This window comes from Symphalangus syndactylus, chromosome 15 (genome assembly GCF_028878055.3).
Source record: "Symphalangus syndactylus isolate Jambi chromosome 15, NHGRI_mSymSyn1-v2.1_pri, whole genome shotgun sequence".
NCBI lineage: Eukaryota > Metazoa > Chordata > Mammalia > Primates > Hylobatidae > Symphalangus > Symphalangus syndactylus.
This window is the reverse complement of record NC_072437.2, coordinates 92843885-92862223: the sequence shown is the minus strand read 5'-3', so window position 1 is coordinate 92862223 and position 18339 is coordinate 92843885. Positions and strand designations below refer to the sequence as shown.

At 36.6% G+C, this 18339-nt stretch overlaps 1 protein-coding gene across 7 annotated transcripts in view; it reads left to right on the top strand.

Annotated features, from left to right (window-relative positions):
• The window catches only part of LNX2 (ligand of numb-protein X 2), a 109001-nt gene extending 92834 nt beyond the window's left edge, over window positions 1–16167 (top strand). For all 7 annotated transcript variants that reach the window (XM_055244136.2, XM_063619228.1, XM_063619227.1 and 4 more), the window contains 5 exons: window positions 2132–2275; window positions 5676–5853; window positions 8646–8877; window positions 11585–11743; window positions 13602–16167. In XM_055244136.2, the coding sequence (XP_055100111.1) occupies window positions 2132–2275; window positions 5676–5853; window positions 8646–8877; window positions 11585–11743; window positions 13602–13737 (849 nt within the window). In that variant the 3' untranslated portion in view covers window positions 13738–16167. The remainder of the gene's footprint in view (window positions 1–2131; window positions 2276–5675; window positions 5854–8645; window positions 8878–11584; window positions 11744–13601) is intronic.
• Window positions 16168–18339: the final 2172 nt, after the last annotated feature.

Genomic DNA, 18339 nt, shown 5'->3' with positions numbered 1-18339 from the left:
GGTAGTGTCCACCTTTTAGAAGCGAGGAAAGGGAGGCTCAAAAGAGCTGTGATTACCAAGGATCTGACTTACCTGGTCTCTTAACTCCCTGCCAGGATCTATATAAATAGACGAAGAATAACTCTTATCTCTATAGTGCTTTGTTGTTGTTTCTAAGGAATTCACAGTGTTTAAAATACATGATAAAATTTGTCCTCATAGCATCTTTGTGACATAAGTAAGGATAGTCATTATTAGAGAAAGAACATATTTTTCATAAAAGCATAAAGACAGATAAGTTGGAAAGTCATCCAGAGGAGATCTATACATTCTGCAACATGCCATAGCGTTTAATGATATGAGCAACTTCTCCAGTGATAAGGGTGCAACAAAAAGATGTTTTTCTTAAAGTTAGCAAAACAAAGCACTGTAAAGGAAACCAAGAATTATGTAATTGAGGATCAGGAAGTAGGGTAGGCCGATAGTCATTGAAGAATGTGTTTACAACACAGAATCAAATAACAATGAAAATTTAAGACTATAAGAAAATCCAAGTCTCAACCTTCTTTATTGTATTGAGAGGAGATTCTGATATTGGTCTAATTTCATAGACTTGAGGTTTAAAGAAATTGGATGCCTTAAAATTTCCTCAAATCAAAGGCAACGTTAGGACCTATATCTGTGGGTATTAGCCAGCAGCTGCACAACTAAAACCCAGCTCATCTTGTAAGAGTGGAGATTGGTGGGAGGGAGGGGAGAAAAGAGGAGGAGGAAGAAGAAAGCTAATAGAGTTATCGCATTTGTTTGAGTAAAAGAGTCAAGTGAGAGTCCAGATCAATAAGATAGAAAATAATAGATGGACTATATGTATTTCAGGCAATGTTTAAATTATCTAATCTAGTTCATTCAATTGGATGATTCTAACTACATTTCTAACCAAAATGTGAAAAATACAGATACACAGATAGAAAATGTATTTTAAATTGTCCATTATCATATTTTATATTTGGATGTTATAAATAGTTTCAACATATTTTGTGCTATAATTTTCTCCAAATAATGGAAAACTAAAGTTGCTCTATTTGTTTCTTTTTGAAAATAAGTAAAAGCCTTATTGTTTTTGGATTTTAAAAGAGAACATATACTCCATGTCTTAAAAGGAGACCAATAGTAAATGATTTTAGTAAGGCATTAAACTTGTTTCTCACTTATTTTCTAATGTAAGAATTGAAAATAAAGTGATTTCTTAACATTATTGACTATAATCATGGGAGAGGTCTCCAGTTTGTACCACAATTTCTTTAAAGCAGGCTATCATATTTTCCCATAGGAATTACAGTAAAATTCGGCATTGTGGTCGTGACCAAGAGTCAGCATCAAATAAATTAGACTTATACTTTAAAAGGAAGCACTGAATAACTTGTAAAAATGTAACCAATGTAAACATATGTTCAAAATATGATAGCTAACAAGCCTCTAAATTTAAAACGATAGTCATGAACCTCTAAAATAATTTAACACTTGAGACGTGTGTCACATTCACACACGTATGCTATCTATATATATACACACATACATATAAAGGCTTGTTATGCAGGATTTCTGTAGTCATTCTTTTCAAGAATGTTGAAGCTGATATCCTATTTTTGACTCAGATCTATAGCAGCAGAAACAAAGCTGTGCAGAATTTCATTATTATTTCTGAAGTAGCCACCATGGAAATTTATTTCAAAAGTCACAGTGGACTTTAATCAAGTTTCGAAGCAGTTCTTCCTTTTGTTTTATTTCCTTTGCTCTGTCTGGCAATATCAAGGCCAACCTTGAAGATGCAAAGAAGTATTACAAGAAAAGTTACCAATCATGGGGCGATAAGAGCCCAGGCAGTGTGACCACTTTGCCTTGTTCATTTTGGAGGTGGGGTTGCAGGGGGCATGCCCGAGATTTTTGTGTGTATGCTCTTCAACTGCAGAAGTTTTAAGATATTAGCTAATGAAATGAACTCATTCCTCTTGCCACCAGGTGCTTGCAGTCACTGTCCAGATGACGCCCTGGTACAGTGATTGAGAAGTGCATTGAAAATTACACTGTGTGTAATCTTTAAAATGACAAACATCATTAGTCACTTGTGGTAATGTATTTGCGTTTTCTCCAGGCCAGTGGAGAGAGAGTGAATTTAACAATTGCTAGACCAGGGAAACCCCAGCCTGGTAACACCATTAGAGAAGCAGGAAATCATAGCAGCAGCAGCCAGCACCACACACCACCACCGTATTACAGCAGACCAAGCTCACATAAGGTGAGGATTTTTTTTTTTTATGCCACCATCAAAGGATCGTTGTTACAAGCTGGTAAGATTTAAATGAAGGTTTTTTGTTTGTCAGTCATACCTCAATAAAGCAGTTTTTTAAAAAAAAGATTCAAATGAGGGTTGTTATTCTGTTGAAAAATATAGGTGTTTGGAATGTGAAATGTATATGTTTTGCTACCTTGGAAAGTGACTGCTTTGTTTCTTAGATCTAGAGATAGTTTCTTGGAGGGGAAGTTTCCTTTGCCAGGCAATTAACAAGAAGCATGAAATCTTCTATCTGTTTAATCCTACTTGAAAGTAGAATTTATCTTGGGTTGCTTATTTAAATATAAGAGTTAGTTATTGAAAAAACATAATGAAGACAAGATTGACAAATCTGTGCTTAATAATTGAGCCTGTTGCCTACAGAACCTGAATTAGATACATGAAGATTAAACATATGAATCATGAATTTTGACAGGTACATATATAGCATATTTCTTTTTATGTTAAAGCTTAGAGGAATATTACCCTAAATCATTTAAAATTCCCATATGTTAAGCTTTGTTACTGTTACTTCAGAATCAGTATTTCACTGGTTTTATAATGTATTCTACCTGAGCTGAGAATTTTGATGCTACCTCACTTTCAGTCCAAAAATCTGAAAGGATGATACTTTAGCATTCTTGATATTATTTACTTCATTTCATCCTTCATTTGAACTCTTAACTTCCAGTGGGCCAGGAGTTTTAAAACAATGATGTTATGCTTACCCAATTATGCAAAAATAAAAGCTAAATGTGACCTACCAGAGTAATTCTCCTTAAGTAAAATTAAACTGCTTTACTAAGCAAAAACTTATTTATTGTCACCTGAAAGTAACATTTGAGTGAATAATTAGCTTTGGAGTCTGTCTCTGGTACCCTAAGAAAGCATTGCTTAATGACACAGTATTTTTGGCCCATCGGGTTTATATGGTTTTCTGAGCTTAAGTTCTCTACAGACTTGTCAGTGGTCTTTGGTTTAGTTAATACTTAAAAGAAATTACAATCACAGACTTCATTCTCATTTCTGAGCAAAACCAAAATGTATGAAGGAAACCTATAATTTGCCTTTAAATAATGACTGTGGAAAAGGGGTAATTGTTTTAAACAGGACTTTTTGAATAGGCGTTGTTTCATATAGCTAGTCCTTGCTTTACAAGTTTTGTATACATATAAAACTATAATATAAGGTACAAGTTGGTAATTGAATATTTTATGTTATTGAATTTTATAATTTGAGATATAGGTATATATAACAACATTATAGTTTTAAGAGAGTTTGAAAAACTAATTAATAATTCTCGTATTTATATAGCAAACTCCCCTTAATTCAATTTGTTGTGGGCACATGCATTTTTCTGTCATAACTATGCTAATTCTCATTCTCTTTAATTTTATATGACAGTGTTCTAAATAGTGATGCTGAATTTATTCTATTCCAGGCACTCCGCAAACCTGGCTGTTTAGAAAAACCACTTGAAATGGAATGTGTTCATTTAGCTATTTACTACTAACATGCTCCATTTGTTATGTCAAATCCTGATACAGCAAAGTAAAGGTCTCCTAGGGAAAACACATACAAATTCACCAAAACAATCTTTTCAGACAATTATAATCATTCTGAAAAAATTAAAGTATATATTAGTCTTCTACAAAGCTTCCCAGTAGCTGTTCTGATAAACATTGATGTTTGTTTTAGGAAGTTCCTTGAGGCATACTGAGTATAATCTTTGAAGTTTGGTTTGGTTCCTGGGTAAAAATTGCATACATTTCAGACACCTAGAGTAATAAAACACCCACACTTAACTGCTTAAATATGTAACGGCTGAACCTGCTTAAATAAATATACTCAAGGTTGAGTTTACCTGAGTTGTCTTCAGAATAAAGTTGTGTTTGTCTAATTTTGAAGGCTGCTGACAAAAATTTCATACCTTTAGATAGGAGATTGCCTTAAAATGTTTACAAATTTTCTCCTTGGTCATAACATTTTCTGGGAATACTATGCTGCTATTACACATAGCTCCTTTGGTAAAATTTCAAGAGTATAGATTTCACATCTGGAGAAGGGTAGATAGGCCTAGAATTCCAGGCCCTGATTTAGAGATTTGATAAATGCCATTATTAACAGTTAAATACATGTCAATTATCTAAACTAATGTGATTTAAGGAAATGTTATAATTCTATAAATACAATTTATATTTTTTATATTATTAACAATGTTAATTTTCTGTGACATTCTCTTAACAGTTAATAAGTGTTAAAACCTTCTGAGACATTATCTTACACTGTACACTTAATGGGATAGTTCTTGTGTGGGTGCATATATACAATATGTACATGTAGTCTATCACACTATATAAACATATACAAAATACTATTTGTATTAATATATATTGTATATACTTTTAACATAAATTTTGAATCCCAGGACAGTTGCCTATATTAACATGATTCGGGACAAGTTACATGACCTCCCTAAGTTTGTTTCATCATCTGTAAAATGGGGTCAATAATAATACATAATTTCAGGACTTTTGTGAAGATTAAATGAAATAATGCATGTAAAGGCATTAGCTTTTCACAGGCTAAACCCAAATGTTAATTGTTATTTTAATATTAATATTGCATATGTACATCTTATTTTTTACTGAGTCCTAACTCAAAAGAAAAGTGATGTTTTAAATTCTTTTTCTTGCAGGAGCATCTTAATAGTAAGTAGTAGTAACAAATGTCAGTAAAAATAGGAGATATTAATTTGTTGGGAATTTATTTCCCTGTCATTAACTTTTTCAAAAATTCAGTCATTTTATATCCTTTTAGCTTTTCATGAGGATTTTGAAGGTAGATTTGTACCTTCTTCATGATTGAGCACTCATAGTCGTAGTCAGTGAGAATCAGGAGATAGGTCGATGGCCTTTTTCTGGCAGTTGCCAAAATCTACACTTTTGTACTACTCTGTCAACTTTTCTTTCAAAGAAATGGGGGAAAGATGGAAGTAAAATTAATTGATTTGTCTTCAGAATCTTAAAACTCAAAAGCATCATTTACTTTTGTGCAGTTGATCAAACATGAAGCTCAAACAAATTATACAAATGATGTGCTTATTTTACTTTGACTGCCATATTTCAGCAGTCCTGAGTTTTTTCAGCTACATAAACAGTCACATGAAAATAACATAGTCCAAAATTTGACATTGATCCACAGTAGACTTATTAAGACTGTATATTACTTTCATTTGCAATTAAGGAATAAAAAATAATTACTTTATAAATGCCATGTAAGTTATTATCTTAGTTTGAAGTAATAACTTTACTTCAACTATATTTTATTCATTATCCAATGATTTTTTTCTTGTATGTTTTAGGATCTTACTCAGTGTGTTACATGCCAAGAAAAACACATTACTGTAAAGAAGGAACCACATGAATCCCTTGGCATGACCGTTGCTGGGGGCAGGGGAAGTAAGAGTGGTGAGCTGCCTATCTTTGTGACCAGTGTGCCACCCCATGGCTGCCTTGCACGAGATGGCAGAATAAAGAGAGGTAAGATGGGATCTTGAAAAATTTTACCACATCTTATTTCTGAATTAAATGCACATTTTAAAAAATAAAGAGTATCTACAAAGTATCTATTAAAGATGACTTTTTTAAGTTCTTTAAACTGTGCCTTGCATATGGAAGCATAAAGTCATTCTGTGAGGTTAGAAAAATGCCTTATATAAAGGAAAGTTGCTGAACCTTGATGACAGTTCCAGAATTTGCTAACAGTTACTCAGACTCTCAGATTATTTTATCTTTGGAAAAGATCCTCTAGCATTACAACAGACTTAGATACTCCGAAGGGCCATCTCACTGAAAAATAAATGTTTCTTTTAATAAAGTGTCTGTGTAGAAGGGGACTCAGAGAGGAGGTGGAGCAGAAGACAAAATTAATTTTAGGGATAAATGCATTTGCCATTTCATATTCCCTATCAATGCTATATAATTTGTATAGATGGGGGTTGCAGCTAGCCACGATTACCATGGTAAAAATAGCAGTCTCCATTGCCTTAGTTAGTATGTAAGGTAAGAAAAGTGACTCTGAAAACTTATTTTTCCAGGAATGAAGTTGAACCCCTACCTCACACCATAAACACAAATTAAATCATAATGGATTCAAGATCTAAATATAAGAACTGAAATTCTTAGAAGAAAACACAAGTGTAAATCCTCATGACCTTGGATTAGGCAGTAGTTTCTTAGATATGACACTAAAAGCAAAAGCAACAAAAGAAAATATAGACAGACTGGACTTTAAAACTGCAAACTTTTGTGCTGCAAAGAATGCAACCAAGCAAATGAAAAAATAACGCACAGAATGGGAAAAACATTTGCAAATTACATATATAACAAATGACTTGTGTCTAGAATATATATTCTTACAACTCTAATTAAAAAGACAGAAAATACAACATAAAGATGAGGAAAGAATCTGAATAGACATTTCTCCAAAGAAGATAAATAAATGGCCAGTTTTCCCATGAAAAGATGCCCAGGCCGGGTGCGGTGGCTCACGCCTGTAATCCCACCACTTTGGGAGGCCAAGGCAGGTGGATCTCTTGAGCCCAGGAGTTTGAGACCAGTCTGGGCAATATGGCACAACCTTGTCTCTACAAAAAATACAAAAATTAGCCAGCTGTGGTGGTGTGAATCTGTGGTAATCCCAATTAGTCAGGAGCTGAGGTGGGAGGATCACATGAGCTCCAGAGGTCAAGGCCACAGTGAGCTGAGATCATGCCACTGTACTCCAGCCTAGCATCAGAGTGAGACCCTGTCTCAAACGCAAATCAAAACCACACTGAGATACTACTTCACAACCAGTAGGATGACAATAATAAAAAAGCCAATAACAAACACTGGCAAGGATGTGGAGCAGTGGAAACCCTCATTAATTGCTGGTGGGAATATAAAATGGTACAACTGTTTTTGGAAAACAGTTTGGTAGTTCTTCAAAGAGTTAAACTGATTCCTCATATAGTTACCATATGACCAGCAATTCCACTTCTAGAGGAATGAAAACAGCTGTTCGTACGAAAACTTGTATACCAGTGTTCATAGCAGCATTATTCACAATAGCCAGAAAGTGGAAACCACTCAGATGTCTATCAGCTGATGAATGGATCGATGGAATGTGGTCTACCCATAGAGCAAAATATGATTTGGCCATGAAAAGGATTGAAGTTCTGGCACAAATTACGTGGATGAACCTTGAAAATATTATGCAAGTAAAAGAAGCTAGATATAAAAGACCATGTATGATTCCACTTACATGAAATGTTCAGAAGAGGCAAATCTGTAGAGACAGAAAGTAGATTAGTGGTTGCTTAGGGTTGGGAAAGGGGAATGATGGGTATAGAGGGAGTGATTAAAATGTTCTCAAAATTACTGTAGTGATGATTGCACAACTGAATATACTAAAACCATAAAATTGTATTCTTTAAATGGGTGAATTGAATAGTATGTGAATTATTTCTCAAGCTGCTATTAAGTAAAGGTTATTTGTCCAGTTGTAGTATTGGGGTAATATTATTTCCTTTTTGTTCTTTTATTATGTTTTCTAAATTTTCTACAATGAGAATGATTTGCTTTAATAATCTGAAAAACCGATGATAAATTGGGAGAGATAAATTTCTGTAGACTTTGTTGCACAAATGTCTGCTTCCTACAAAACTAATCCTTTCCTAACCTTTTATATAATCCTCATTGCCGTTTTTTATTATATTACCTAGCAGAGCAACAGTTCTTTTCTTCCTCAAACAGGGAAGCCATTCAAACCACAAGTTTCATTTCTTTGTGTGGGCCCAGGGATAGCTTCTCTGTACATATTCTGATGTTTGCCCTGAATGAACTATACAGGGCTGTCCTTATGTATAGAACTGTGTAAATATAAAGCAGAATACATTAAACATTTATTTCTAAGGGCAAAGGATCAAATGATTTTTGACTGGACAGAATTGTAGAAATCTGTGAAACTCTAAGAAGAGAAATGAACCTGCCCAGGGCCTGTACACAGCTAAACTCAGACTGATGGTTCAAACTTCCAGTCATGTCAAGGTGCCTCAGGCCACACTTTTTTCCATGTATTATGACATTATTTTAAAATTATGGAATGTTTTCTGTGTATTGGGTTTCTCCTCAATATTATAAAAATTACAAAGAAATAATAAATGCCATTTATTATTATACCTTATCTCATCGGAGTTGTGGGAACTAACTTGTTGCTTAGTTTATAAACAAGATTTGCAGGTGAAAACTCAATGGCTCAGCTCATTTTTCTTGTTTCTTCATCTGAACAGGTGATGTGTTGCTGAATATCAATGGCATTGATTTGACCAATTTAAGTCACAGTGAGGCAGTTGCAATGCTGAAAGCCAGTGCCGCGTCCCCTGCTGTCGTCCTTAAAGCACTTGAGGTCCAGATTGTTGAGGAGGCGACTCAGAACGCGGGGGAGCAGCCGAGTACTTTCAGCGAAAATGAGTATGATGCCAGTTGGTCCCCATCATGGGTCATGTGGCTTGGGCTTCCCAGGTACTGAGTGCTTTCTTGTTGCTTTATGGAAATCATAATCATACTTGCAGCCCTTATCAGTGTGTAGCATGATAAATTTACTCATTAGGATAAAAAAAAAAAAGCTTTAATTCAATAAAATAGCAACATCAAATCAAATTACAAAAGGATAATTTTTCTTAGGATATTACATTTTAAAAGGTACACAAAGAAAGCAGTTGTGTCCATTCCTGTTATGCTCCTCAGTGGGCTAACCATGAGATTGGATAACCCAGCCTCTTGCTTAGAAAAGTTGTCGTTTACCAGCACTCATTCTGCTATGTGCTGAGACTTCATGCATTTTTCATCAGAAAAACCAGGCCAATCTTGGGGCTTCCCCCGATCCTAGAAGCCTTTCTTAACACCTTTTTAAATTTTTTTTAACTCTCCCTAAAAAAGGCAGCATTTAAAACTCAATTTTTATTGGATACAAGAGTCTATTAAGCCAAACCATTAGTGTTCAAGAATGGCTGTTTCACTTTTATTTTTTATAAATGTGACCAGCCAAGATATGCTGTGATTGGTCAGTGTCGGGGTCACAGAAGCATGTGGAACCTCCACTGGCATCCCAGGGTACATTCCTTTCTGCGGTTGTTGTTGTTTGACATTTGAGATATGAAGAATGTGTTCCCGTCATTATTTGTTGCCTAATCCATTTAGATTCTTATCGTACCTAAGAATCCTAAAACTAAGCTATGAAGCATTTTGACTCTTGACCAAGTATGAAAATTATTGATTTTTTAAAATAAAAATAAACAATAAGAATTTGCTATTTTCTGAGCCGCCTGACTCGTGGGATACATTTATAACAACAACTAGCATTTATATAGTGCTTCAAGGCCCTTTGCGCATAGTGGGTGAGAAGTGATCTACTCGTGCAGTGGCCGGGCAGCACGTTGCAGACCTCAGAGCTCGTCTGCACCTCTAATGATGGGGCAGGCAGAGAGCAGCAGCGTCCTGGAGAAACTTGGTCCCTAGTGCTTCCTTTAATTTTCCTTATCTGTTATACCAGTCTAGTTTGGGGGTTGGCACATTGACCTCTTTGTTCAGAGCATTTTCTGGTGTGCCAGGCATAATAGCAAAGATTTTAGATGAGAAATACACAGTATAGTAAAATCTATTTTTGAGCCCACCTGTGTTGAAAGAATACCTGTCGATAAAAGGCTATTCGATGTGTGTATGGAGGCCTCTGTTGAATGCAAAGCTATACTCAACAGCCATGTGGCCTGCTCAGTGGGTGCAGGTGGCCCCTATATGCAGGTTTCACACTGCATAGTGTAGCAGCTCTGCTCTGCTTTTCTTGAAAAGGGAGATTCTTCCACTGTGATTTGCTGGGGTATACAAGAAGCTGTTTGTTTCAGAAGATGCAGCATTAGGAAAATAACCAACACTGTCCCTTTAAATCCAGGCCAGTGCATGGGACCTTGTTCCATCCCAGAAGTCTTTCTTATCAGTGAGCTAGGAAACTAGATAAGATGAGAAGGTCTGGCATGGTAAACATTGCTTTATAGAATTGGCTTTATTAAGAAATAATAAAACAGGATTTTTAAAATTATTTATTATATTATATATATTTATTATTTTATTATGGATTTAAAACAGGAAACCTTGCCTTCCATGCATTTAGATTCAGTTCCACCTAAAGATGAAAGATATTTATTTATTATGAAGAGTTTTTTTTCCTTATCATTTAGGTGTGGTTTTTTTGTTTGTTTTGTTTTTAAGATTTTACTCACTGCTTGTTCCCAAATCCATAGAGCTATGGAAACATAAGTACATTTTTTTTTCTCTCTCTCTGGACACATCTTGCAATCTGGCAGTAGCATTCTAACTGTAGTTTCTCAGTGTCTATGATACATTTATATATGCATGTGTGTGTATAGATGTGTATATATTTTCTTTTTTTTAAAAGATGGGATCTTGGTGTGTCACCCAAGTTGGCATGATCATAGCTCACTGCAACCTCAAGCTCCTGGGCTCAAGCCATCCTCCTGTCTCAGCCTCCCAATAACTGGGACTACAGGCACATGACGCTGTACCCAGCTTGTCTATGATAGAAAAAAAAAAAGAAAAAGATTTTTTGTTAGTGTTTTCCGGATTGATTTCTCTATTTTGGCAATCAGAGTCTCCCTTAAAATGAAGACATCCTAAGTAAAGGAGAAAATAACAAATAACTCCTCATGTAGACTAAAAGCCTATAGGACCTTTAAAAAAGAGAGATAATTTTCTGCCTTCTTTTTGGAAGCTGCGCTCCTAATCTTTTTCTTCTTTCATTTGTGTGCTGGGCTTGGCAGTACTAGACCTCTTTCATCCCACATTCTAATTCCTCTTGTAGATAAAAGTGATTAGTAGAATTGAGGACTTTGTTGACAGTGCAGTGAGCCGATATAGGTAGATAACCTTTTTGTACAAGTTACTGAGGTGTAATTTGTAACCAGGTTCTCTACTTGTGTGTGTGTGTGTGTGTGTGTGTGTGTCTTCACTTGGGAAGACTGAAAAAGTTGGAGAAATTTGAGTCTACCTAGGACTGTGTGCTAGAAAATGGATTGTCAAAATAATCTATTTATTAATAGCCCTTTTTCTTTTTTCCAAGAGTGGTAAATATAACATGGTATGGTGTTATAACAAAAATAAGCGGCTATAAAAGCCTCCATGTTAATTTTTTATTTATTTTTCTGTTTGTTTATAGCACACTTCATAGCTGCCATGATATAGTTTTACGAAGAAGCTACTTGGGAAGTTGGGGCTTTAGTATCGTTGGTGGATATGAAGAGAACCACACCAATCAGCCTTTTTTCATTAAAACTATTGTCTTGGGAACTCCTGCTTATTATGATGGAAGATTAAAGTGAGTCTTGTTCAAATTAATGATGTGATTCATGTTGATGACACTGGACATGATCTAGACCAGGGGTCAGGGGTCAGCACTAAATCCAGCCTATTATCTTTTTGAAAATAAAGTTTCATTGCAGTGCAGCTACACTTACTGGTTTATGTACTCTTTGGCTCCCACACTACACCAGCAGAGTTGATGTCATTGTGACAGAGACTGTATGGGTCTTGAAGCCTAAAATATTTACCATCTGACCCCTTACAGAAAACATTTGCCAATCCCGATCTAGACTGAAGTGTTACCTTTACTATCTTGTCACTTATAGCTATGTTTCATTAATCTGATGACAGAAACTGAACCTGAGTTATTTCATCGGACATATTTCATTCATCATGTTGTGATGTGACATTGAGCGCTGAGTAAGTTTCCCACACAGCCCACTCAGGTCCAATCCTGTCATTAGATGACTCTGCTTTATTTTTCTCCACAGCACTCATCTCTACCTGAGATCGTATTTATGCAAGCTCCATAAGGGAGGGATCTTGTTGCATTTATTGTTATATCCCTAGCAGTCATAACAATACCTTGCATAAAGCAAGATCTCCATAAATATTTGATGAATGAATGTACAATAGCTTACAGGATGCCTGGCGCAGTGCTAAGTGCTGTGCATGCATTATGTAATCTTTTTAACAATCCTATGAGGTAAGTTTCTTTATTATTCCTGTTTTAAAACAAGATAACTGAGGCTTGGAAAGGTTAAGAAACTTGCCCACAATGAAATAGCTGAAAGTGGTTGGCTGGCATTCAAACCTAGGACTATCTGGCTCTAGATCCCTGGACTTTAACCCCTCTGCCAGCCTCTACCACTGAGCAAAAGTCCTCGCTCAGTGTACAGCGTCTTATCAAAGCTCGGGCACTGGGAGAAGAAAAGAGAAGGTGTCATGGCAAGACATCATCACCAGCAGAGAGGAGGTGGTTGATTGTAAATTCTTAATACCTGGTTTATGAAGGAAGAACCAGTTCTTAAAAAGTAAATGTTGACATTCTATATAGAATGCTATGCAGATGGAGAACGTACACTGTTTGCAAGGAGTAAGTGACATCTAAATAATGTATGGAAAGGTGATCGGGAGTGGTATGCTCCAGGTCAGCCTATATTGATAAAGAGGAAAAAAAATCATTTTAGGAGGAAAGAGTAGGGAAAAATGAATTAATCACTTTCTTAGCTAAGTTATTCAACCAGTCTGGGCCTCTGTTAATTATAATTTGTATTCCTCCTACTTCCAAAAAGAAATTGAAGTAGTTAACAATAAAATAGCATATATATGGTATAAATAGAAGACCAAAAACCATAAGGATAATTATGGTAATTATAAGGCTGGAAAGGTCCTCCGATTCATCATCCGTCCATGATAATTCTGCTTAGAGTACAGTGAGTGTCAACAGCTGAAAGAAGAGGAAGTATGGGTCTTATTTCCAATATAATTCAGCCCTCAGATGTATGAGCTCTAGGAATGAATAGAAAAATAGCAGTCAAAATAATAACCCCCTTCAAATGCATGACTTGGTATTTTTTTAAAGAGAGAGCATATTTACTCTATATTTTGCTTAAATTAGTGTGAAAATTACTCTGCTTGTCCTTGACATTCACCTACTGGTTATGGAGTCATTGGCACAGGGGTTTCCTTGATTGGCAAGGGAAAGCCAGCATAGGTTTAATAGCTGTCCCAGACAAACTAGATTATACACCCTAACCATTGACAGTTCAGTGGTAAGTGAAACCGCATTTTTCATGCTACATAAATCTCAATTGGGATATTTTTAATACCATGAAAATAGTAACATTCCGTGTCTGTCTCTCTTTGTCCAGGTGTGGCGACATGATTGTGGCCGTAAATGGGCTGTCGACTGTGGGCATGAGCCACTCTGCACTAGTTCCCATGTTGAAGGAGCAGAGGAACAAAGTCACTCTGACCGTTATTTGTTGGCCTGGCAGCCTTGTATAGATTTTGGAAATTGGTTTCAAATCTTGCATCTTCCTTTTTTAGATTTTTGAAAGAAAACCCTTTGGTTTCATCGTGTTTGTGGTTTAGGAGCTGCTGACACCGCTGGTATACACAGGGCCAAAACCCACTAAGATTGTCTGTTTATGTTTATTTAAATGGTTTCCTAAGTTAGTTACATTTCTTTTAGCTTGGAAGCAGTCTTCCACTAACCTTTGTGAGTTTATATTTTCAGAATTCAGACTTAGTTGTTAAAATGTTACCTATGGTAATGAGCAAAGCTCACCCAAACTGTGCCCCAGCTGGAGTAAAGACCTTCTTGTGGGTCTTTGTTTTCAGTAACTGAATCATAGAATGAGTTCTGTATCCCTCAGGCCTGATGTCAGTGAAGCCAGTAACAACAGCGTGTACTGCCACTGTCATAACCAATACCATGAATGAATATACTTTAAATTTTGGTGATAACTGTTCCCCATTTTTTTTTTTTTTTTTTTTTTGGAGACGGAGTGTTGCTCCGTCACCCAGGCTGGAGTGCAGTGGCGCAATCTCAGCTCACTGCAAGCTCCGCCTCCTGGGTTCACCCCATTCTCCCGCCTCAGCCTCCCGAGTAGCTGGGACTACAGGCATGCACCACCATGCCCAGCTAATTTTTTGTACTTTTAGTAGAGACAGGGTTTCACCGTGTTAGCCAGGATGGTCTCAATCTCCTGACCTTGTGATCCACCCGCCTCAGCCTCCCAAAGTGCTGGGATTACAGGCATGAGCCACTGCACCCGGCCGTTCCCATTTTTTATTGGTGCCAACATTTCAAAACTTCATACTGTTTATAAAGTGATTTTCTGGTTTATTTCTACTGTAATCTCTCAATATTCATAGAAGATGAAATAAGTCTGACAACACTAAAGAAATTTCTTAAATAATATACTATTAGAATAGTAGAGAATAAAAGATAATGTTATCCAGTTACAAAGGAATTTGGATGATAATTATAACTTAATGTTAGAGGTGGTAAAGCTGCACTTACTTGAACAGCCCAAAAGCATTAAAAATCTATTTCCAAAGGAATGTTTTGCTATGTAGGGAAATTTTGAAGTAGTTTTTGCTAAACAATTATTTCTAGAGTTGTGTTATTCTTAGCAATAATCTTGGCTAGAAATGTTTTTGTGATTTACACGATTAAATGAAATGATAAAGATAAAACCACATTATTAAATACATATATATCACAGCTAAGTAGGAGAAAGGGAGACCTTTTTATTTTATTCAGGTAGGAGTATTTCTTGTGTATTTTAGAAACAATTATTTTTCCCATTATTTCTTTTGAGCTTAGTTGTTTCAAGTAGGAGACAGAAAAGTTCTGTTTTATTGGAAATGTAGGTTTTAGATGTATCTTTCAATCAGCTCTCAGTCACTAGACTATTTCTTATTTTTTGAAATGTTTTTGAAAATTATGACTAGCCCATTTTTTGTCCTTTATTCAACATACTTATCCTCTGAACACATAAATAAGATAAAAATATCTTTACCTTATTAATATTATACATACTTGAAAAAAGTTTCATTTAGAAACCTAGTTCAGAATCTGAGCTAATTTACAAGTGACCTCTGTAATAAATGGTATTGATAATCAGAGAATGTATTTCAGAATACTACAGTACAATATATTATGAAGCATGACCACTTTATTTTGAAACTTATCAATTGCATTGCTGGGGTTTATTGTATCTGTAGCATGTCACTGATTATTTCAGTTAGTTTTATAATGATTTTTTAAAAACATATCTATTTGGAATAAATAAGATACAGCAACAATCATTGCTACTGACTTGTTCAACCCCTTAGTTACACTGTATGATCAACATGTAACAAGATACAGTGGAATGGCCCATACAGTATATTACTGTTGTGTGATGATTGGCTTTGGAAGCAATTTGATTTTGAAATGCTTTGATATTCTAATTGACATGGAACAAGTTTTTTCCCTGCTCCCCAAATAGAATTTTGTAACCAACTTTGCTATTTTTTTAAAGTTTGTAAGAATGTGTCATTTCTTGGGGAGTAGCCATCCATCAACAAATATCCTGACTGCTACTTTGTTATATACAAAATACTTACATTGAACCTGGTGGCGTAATGAGTATTTTGAAAGAAGAAATTTTTTCATTCTCATTTTTATAGAAATCTTGGAGTCAGCTTAAGCTGTAGCTTTTATGACAAAAGACAGTCATTTTTGGTCAGTGATATTTGGTGATGGAAACTTGTTCATAATTTATTGTTACTATAGAACTATTTGGATTTTCTCATTTTTAGTTCTGATAGTTAAATATTTTGGTTTGTTCTGTGCCTTCAGTTTAAATTATTTCAGGATTTTTCAGATGTTTAAATAATGGTGTGAATCATTCAGGATGGAAATAAAAGTCATCCTTTCTGTAATAGTGCCGTTGTCTCTTTTCTTGAACAGCAGCTGTTAACTTAGTCTGTGATCTGTATTTTTGTTGCTGGCTCCACTGTCCTTATAATATACTGAGCACCGAGCATGAAACCTCAGGATCACAAACCCACCTTATTCTCACCCCACAGTTTCTTTTTCTTTTTCCTTTTTTTTTTTTTTTTTGAGATGGAGTCGGTCTGTTGCCCAGGCTGGAGTGCAGTGGCACGATCTTGGCTCACTGCAACCTCTGCCTCCCTGGTTCGAGAAATTCTCCTACCTCAGCCTCCTGAGTAGCTGGAACTAGAGGTGCCCACCACCAGGCCTGGCTAATTTTTGTATTTTCAGTAGAGACAGGGTTTTGCCACGTGGGCCAGGCTGGTCTCGAACTGCTGGCCTCAGGTGATCCGCCTGCCTCAGCCTCCCAGGGCACTGGGATTACAGAGGTGAGCTACCAGGCCTGGCCTCTTTTTCTTTTCTAATATGGTTACTTGGAAAAAAAATTTTTTTAACTGAAAGAAACAAAGTTGTCTCCTAGTTTTCTAGTAAGTTAAGTTCAAACCAAGGCCTCTGTGGTCAGACTCCTAACTGGATTTTCCAGATGGCTCCATGGTTCCGTTTACCCTCCTTTGCTCCAGCAGCCTCCTCAGAGCACACACTTAACGGTATTTCCTCCAACTGTAAAGCTTTTTCTTCTCTGCTGGTTCACGTTGTTCCCATATCTGGAGTGAGGGCTTAAGTGACGCTCCATCTGTCTCACTCTCAGCTCCACTCCCCACTTTCCTTCCTAATGGTGAATCTCCGTAGGCCTTTGTGTATGCATTTCTTCTGGCCTCGATCTCTTGCTACCTAATTAGACTTTTAAGTACCATCTTTAACCTTGCAACTTTGAGCACCACTGACACCTAAGTCTACAGCTCCCACAGTCCACAGCCTGAGACAGACACCTAGATCTCAGCACCTCCAAAACTGAAATCTGTGCTTTCCCAAGCACATGCCTACTTACTATCTCTTCATCTTTCAATCCAAACTCTTAAGCCTTCAGAGTAACTTTTCTAAACCCCAACTCTAATCATATCCTTTCCCTGTTTAAAAATCTTCATTTGGCTGGGCACAGTGGCTCACGCCTGTAATCCCAGCACTTTGGGAGGCCGAGGCAGGCGGATCACGAGGTCAGGAGATCAAGACCATCCTGGCTAACGCACTTTACTAAAAATACAAAAAAATTAGCCGGGTGTGGTGGTGGGCACCTGTAGTCCCAGCTACTCGGGAGGCTGAAGCAGGAGAATGGTGTGAATCTGGGAGGTGGAGCTTGCAGTGAGCCGAGATAGCACCACTGCACTCCAGCCTGGGCGACAGAGCAAGACTCTGTCTCAAAAAAAATAAAATAAAATAAAAACTTCATTTGTTACATGTTGTCTGCAGGATAAATCAAAAGCCTTGGTATGGCACAAAAGGCTTTTTGTAGTCTTTCCCCCCGCCTGCCCCTGTGGCCTTATTCCCAACCTTTCTTGCTTCCCATATAAACCACCCCAGCCCGCATTCATCCCCTGCCCTCTGCATCTGCAGGGGCTGACTTGGCTCAAGTGACACCACCCTTTTAAGAAATCTTTACCAATCTCTCTGGGCAAGCTTTTTCTGGCTCCTTTTAAAGATTTCAGTAAGTTACACATTTATGGCCATAGCTATATGCTAGGAGGAAGAAAACTTGCCAGGTAGATGCTTGATTACCCCATCTGTGGCTGTGTTTTAAAACTAGACAATAAATGTCAGAGATTCTGTCTCTTCTGAAGAGCTCAAGATATTGCCAAGATAGAATTGAGGCTTAATTTCTTTTTCTGTTCAGGGAGTCTACAGTACGTTTAGTCATCATGTGTTCTTATTCTCCTCTTGGCTGTGCCATTTTCTCAGACTCCTTGCTCGTGAGGGGTCTGAGAATGCTGATGCTGAGCAGGTATATTGCAAATTGCTCTCTATTGGAATTTGCTGTTTTTTCTTATTATGACTGGCAAATGGGTTTTTGGAGCAATACCCCCAAGGTAAAATGTTGTCGTCCTCATATCAAGGATACCTCCTGTCTGTGTGCTTTATGGCTGCTGAAGTTGGCCCCGACTACTTAACCGGTTTCTCTATAATAGTGTGTGCAGCCCATGCTTGAGCATTGGGAGTTATTCTCT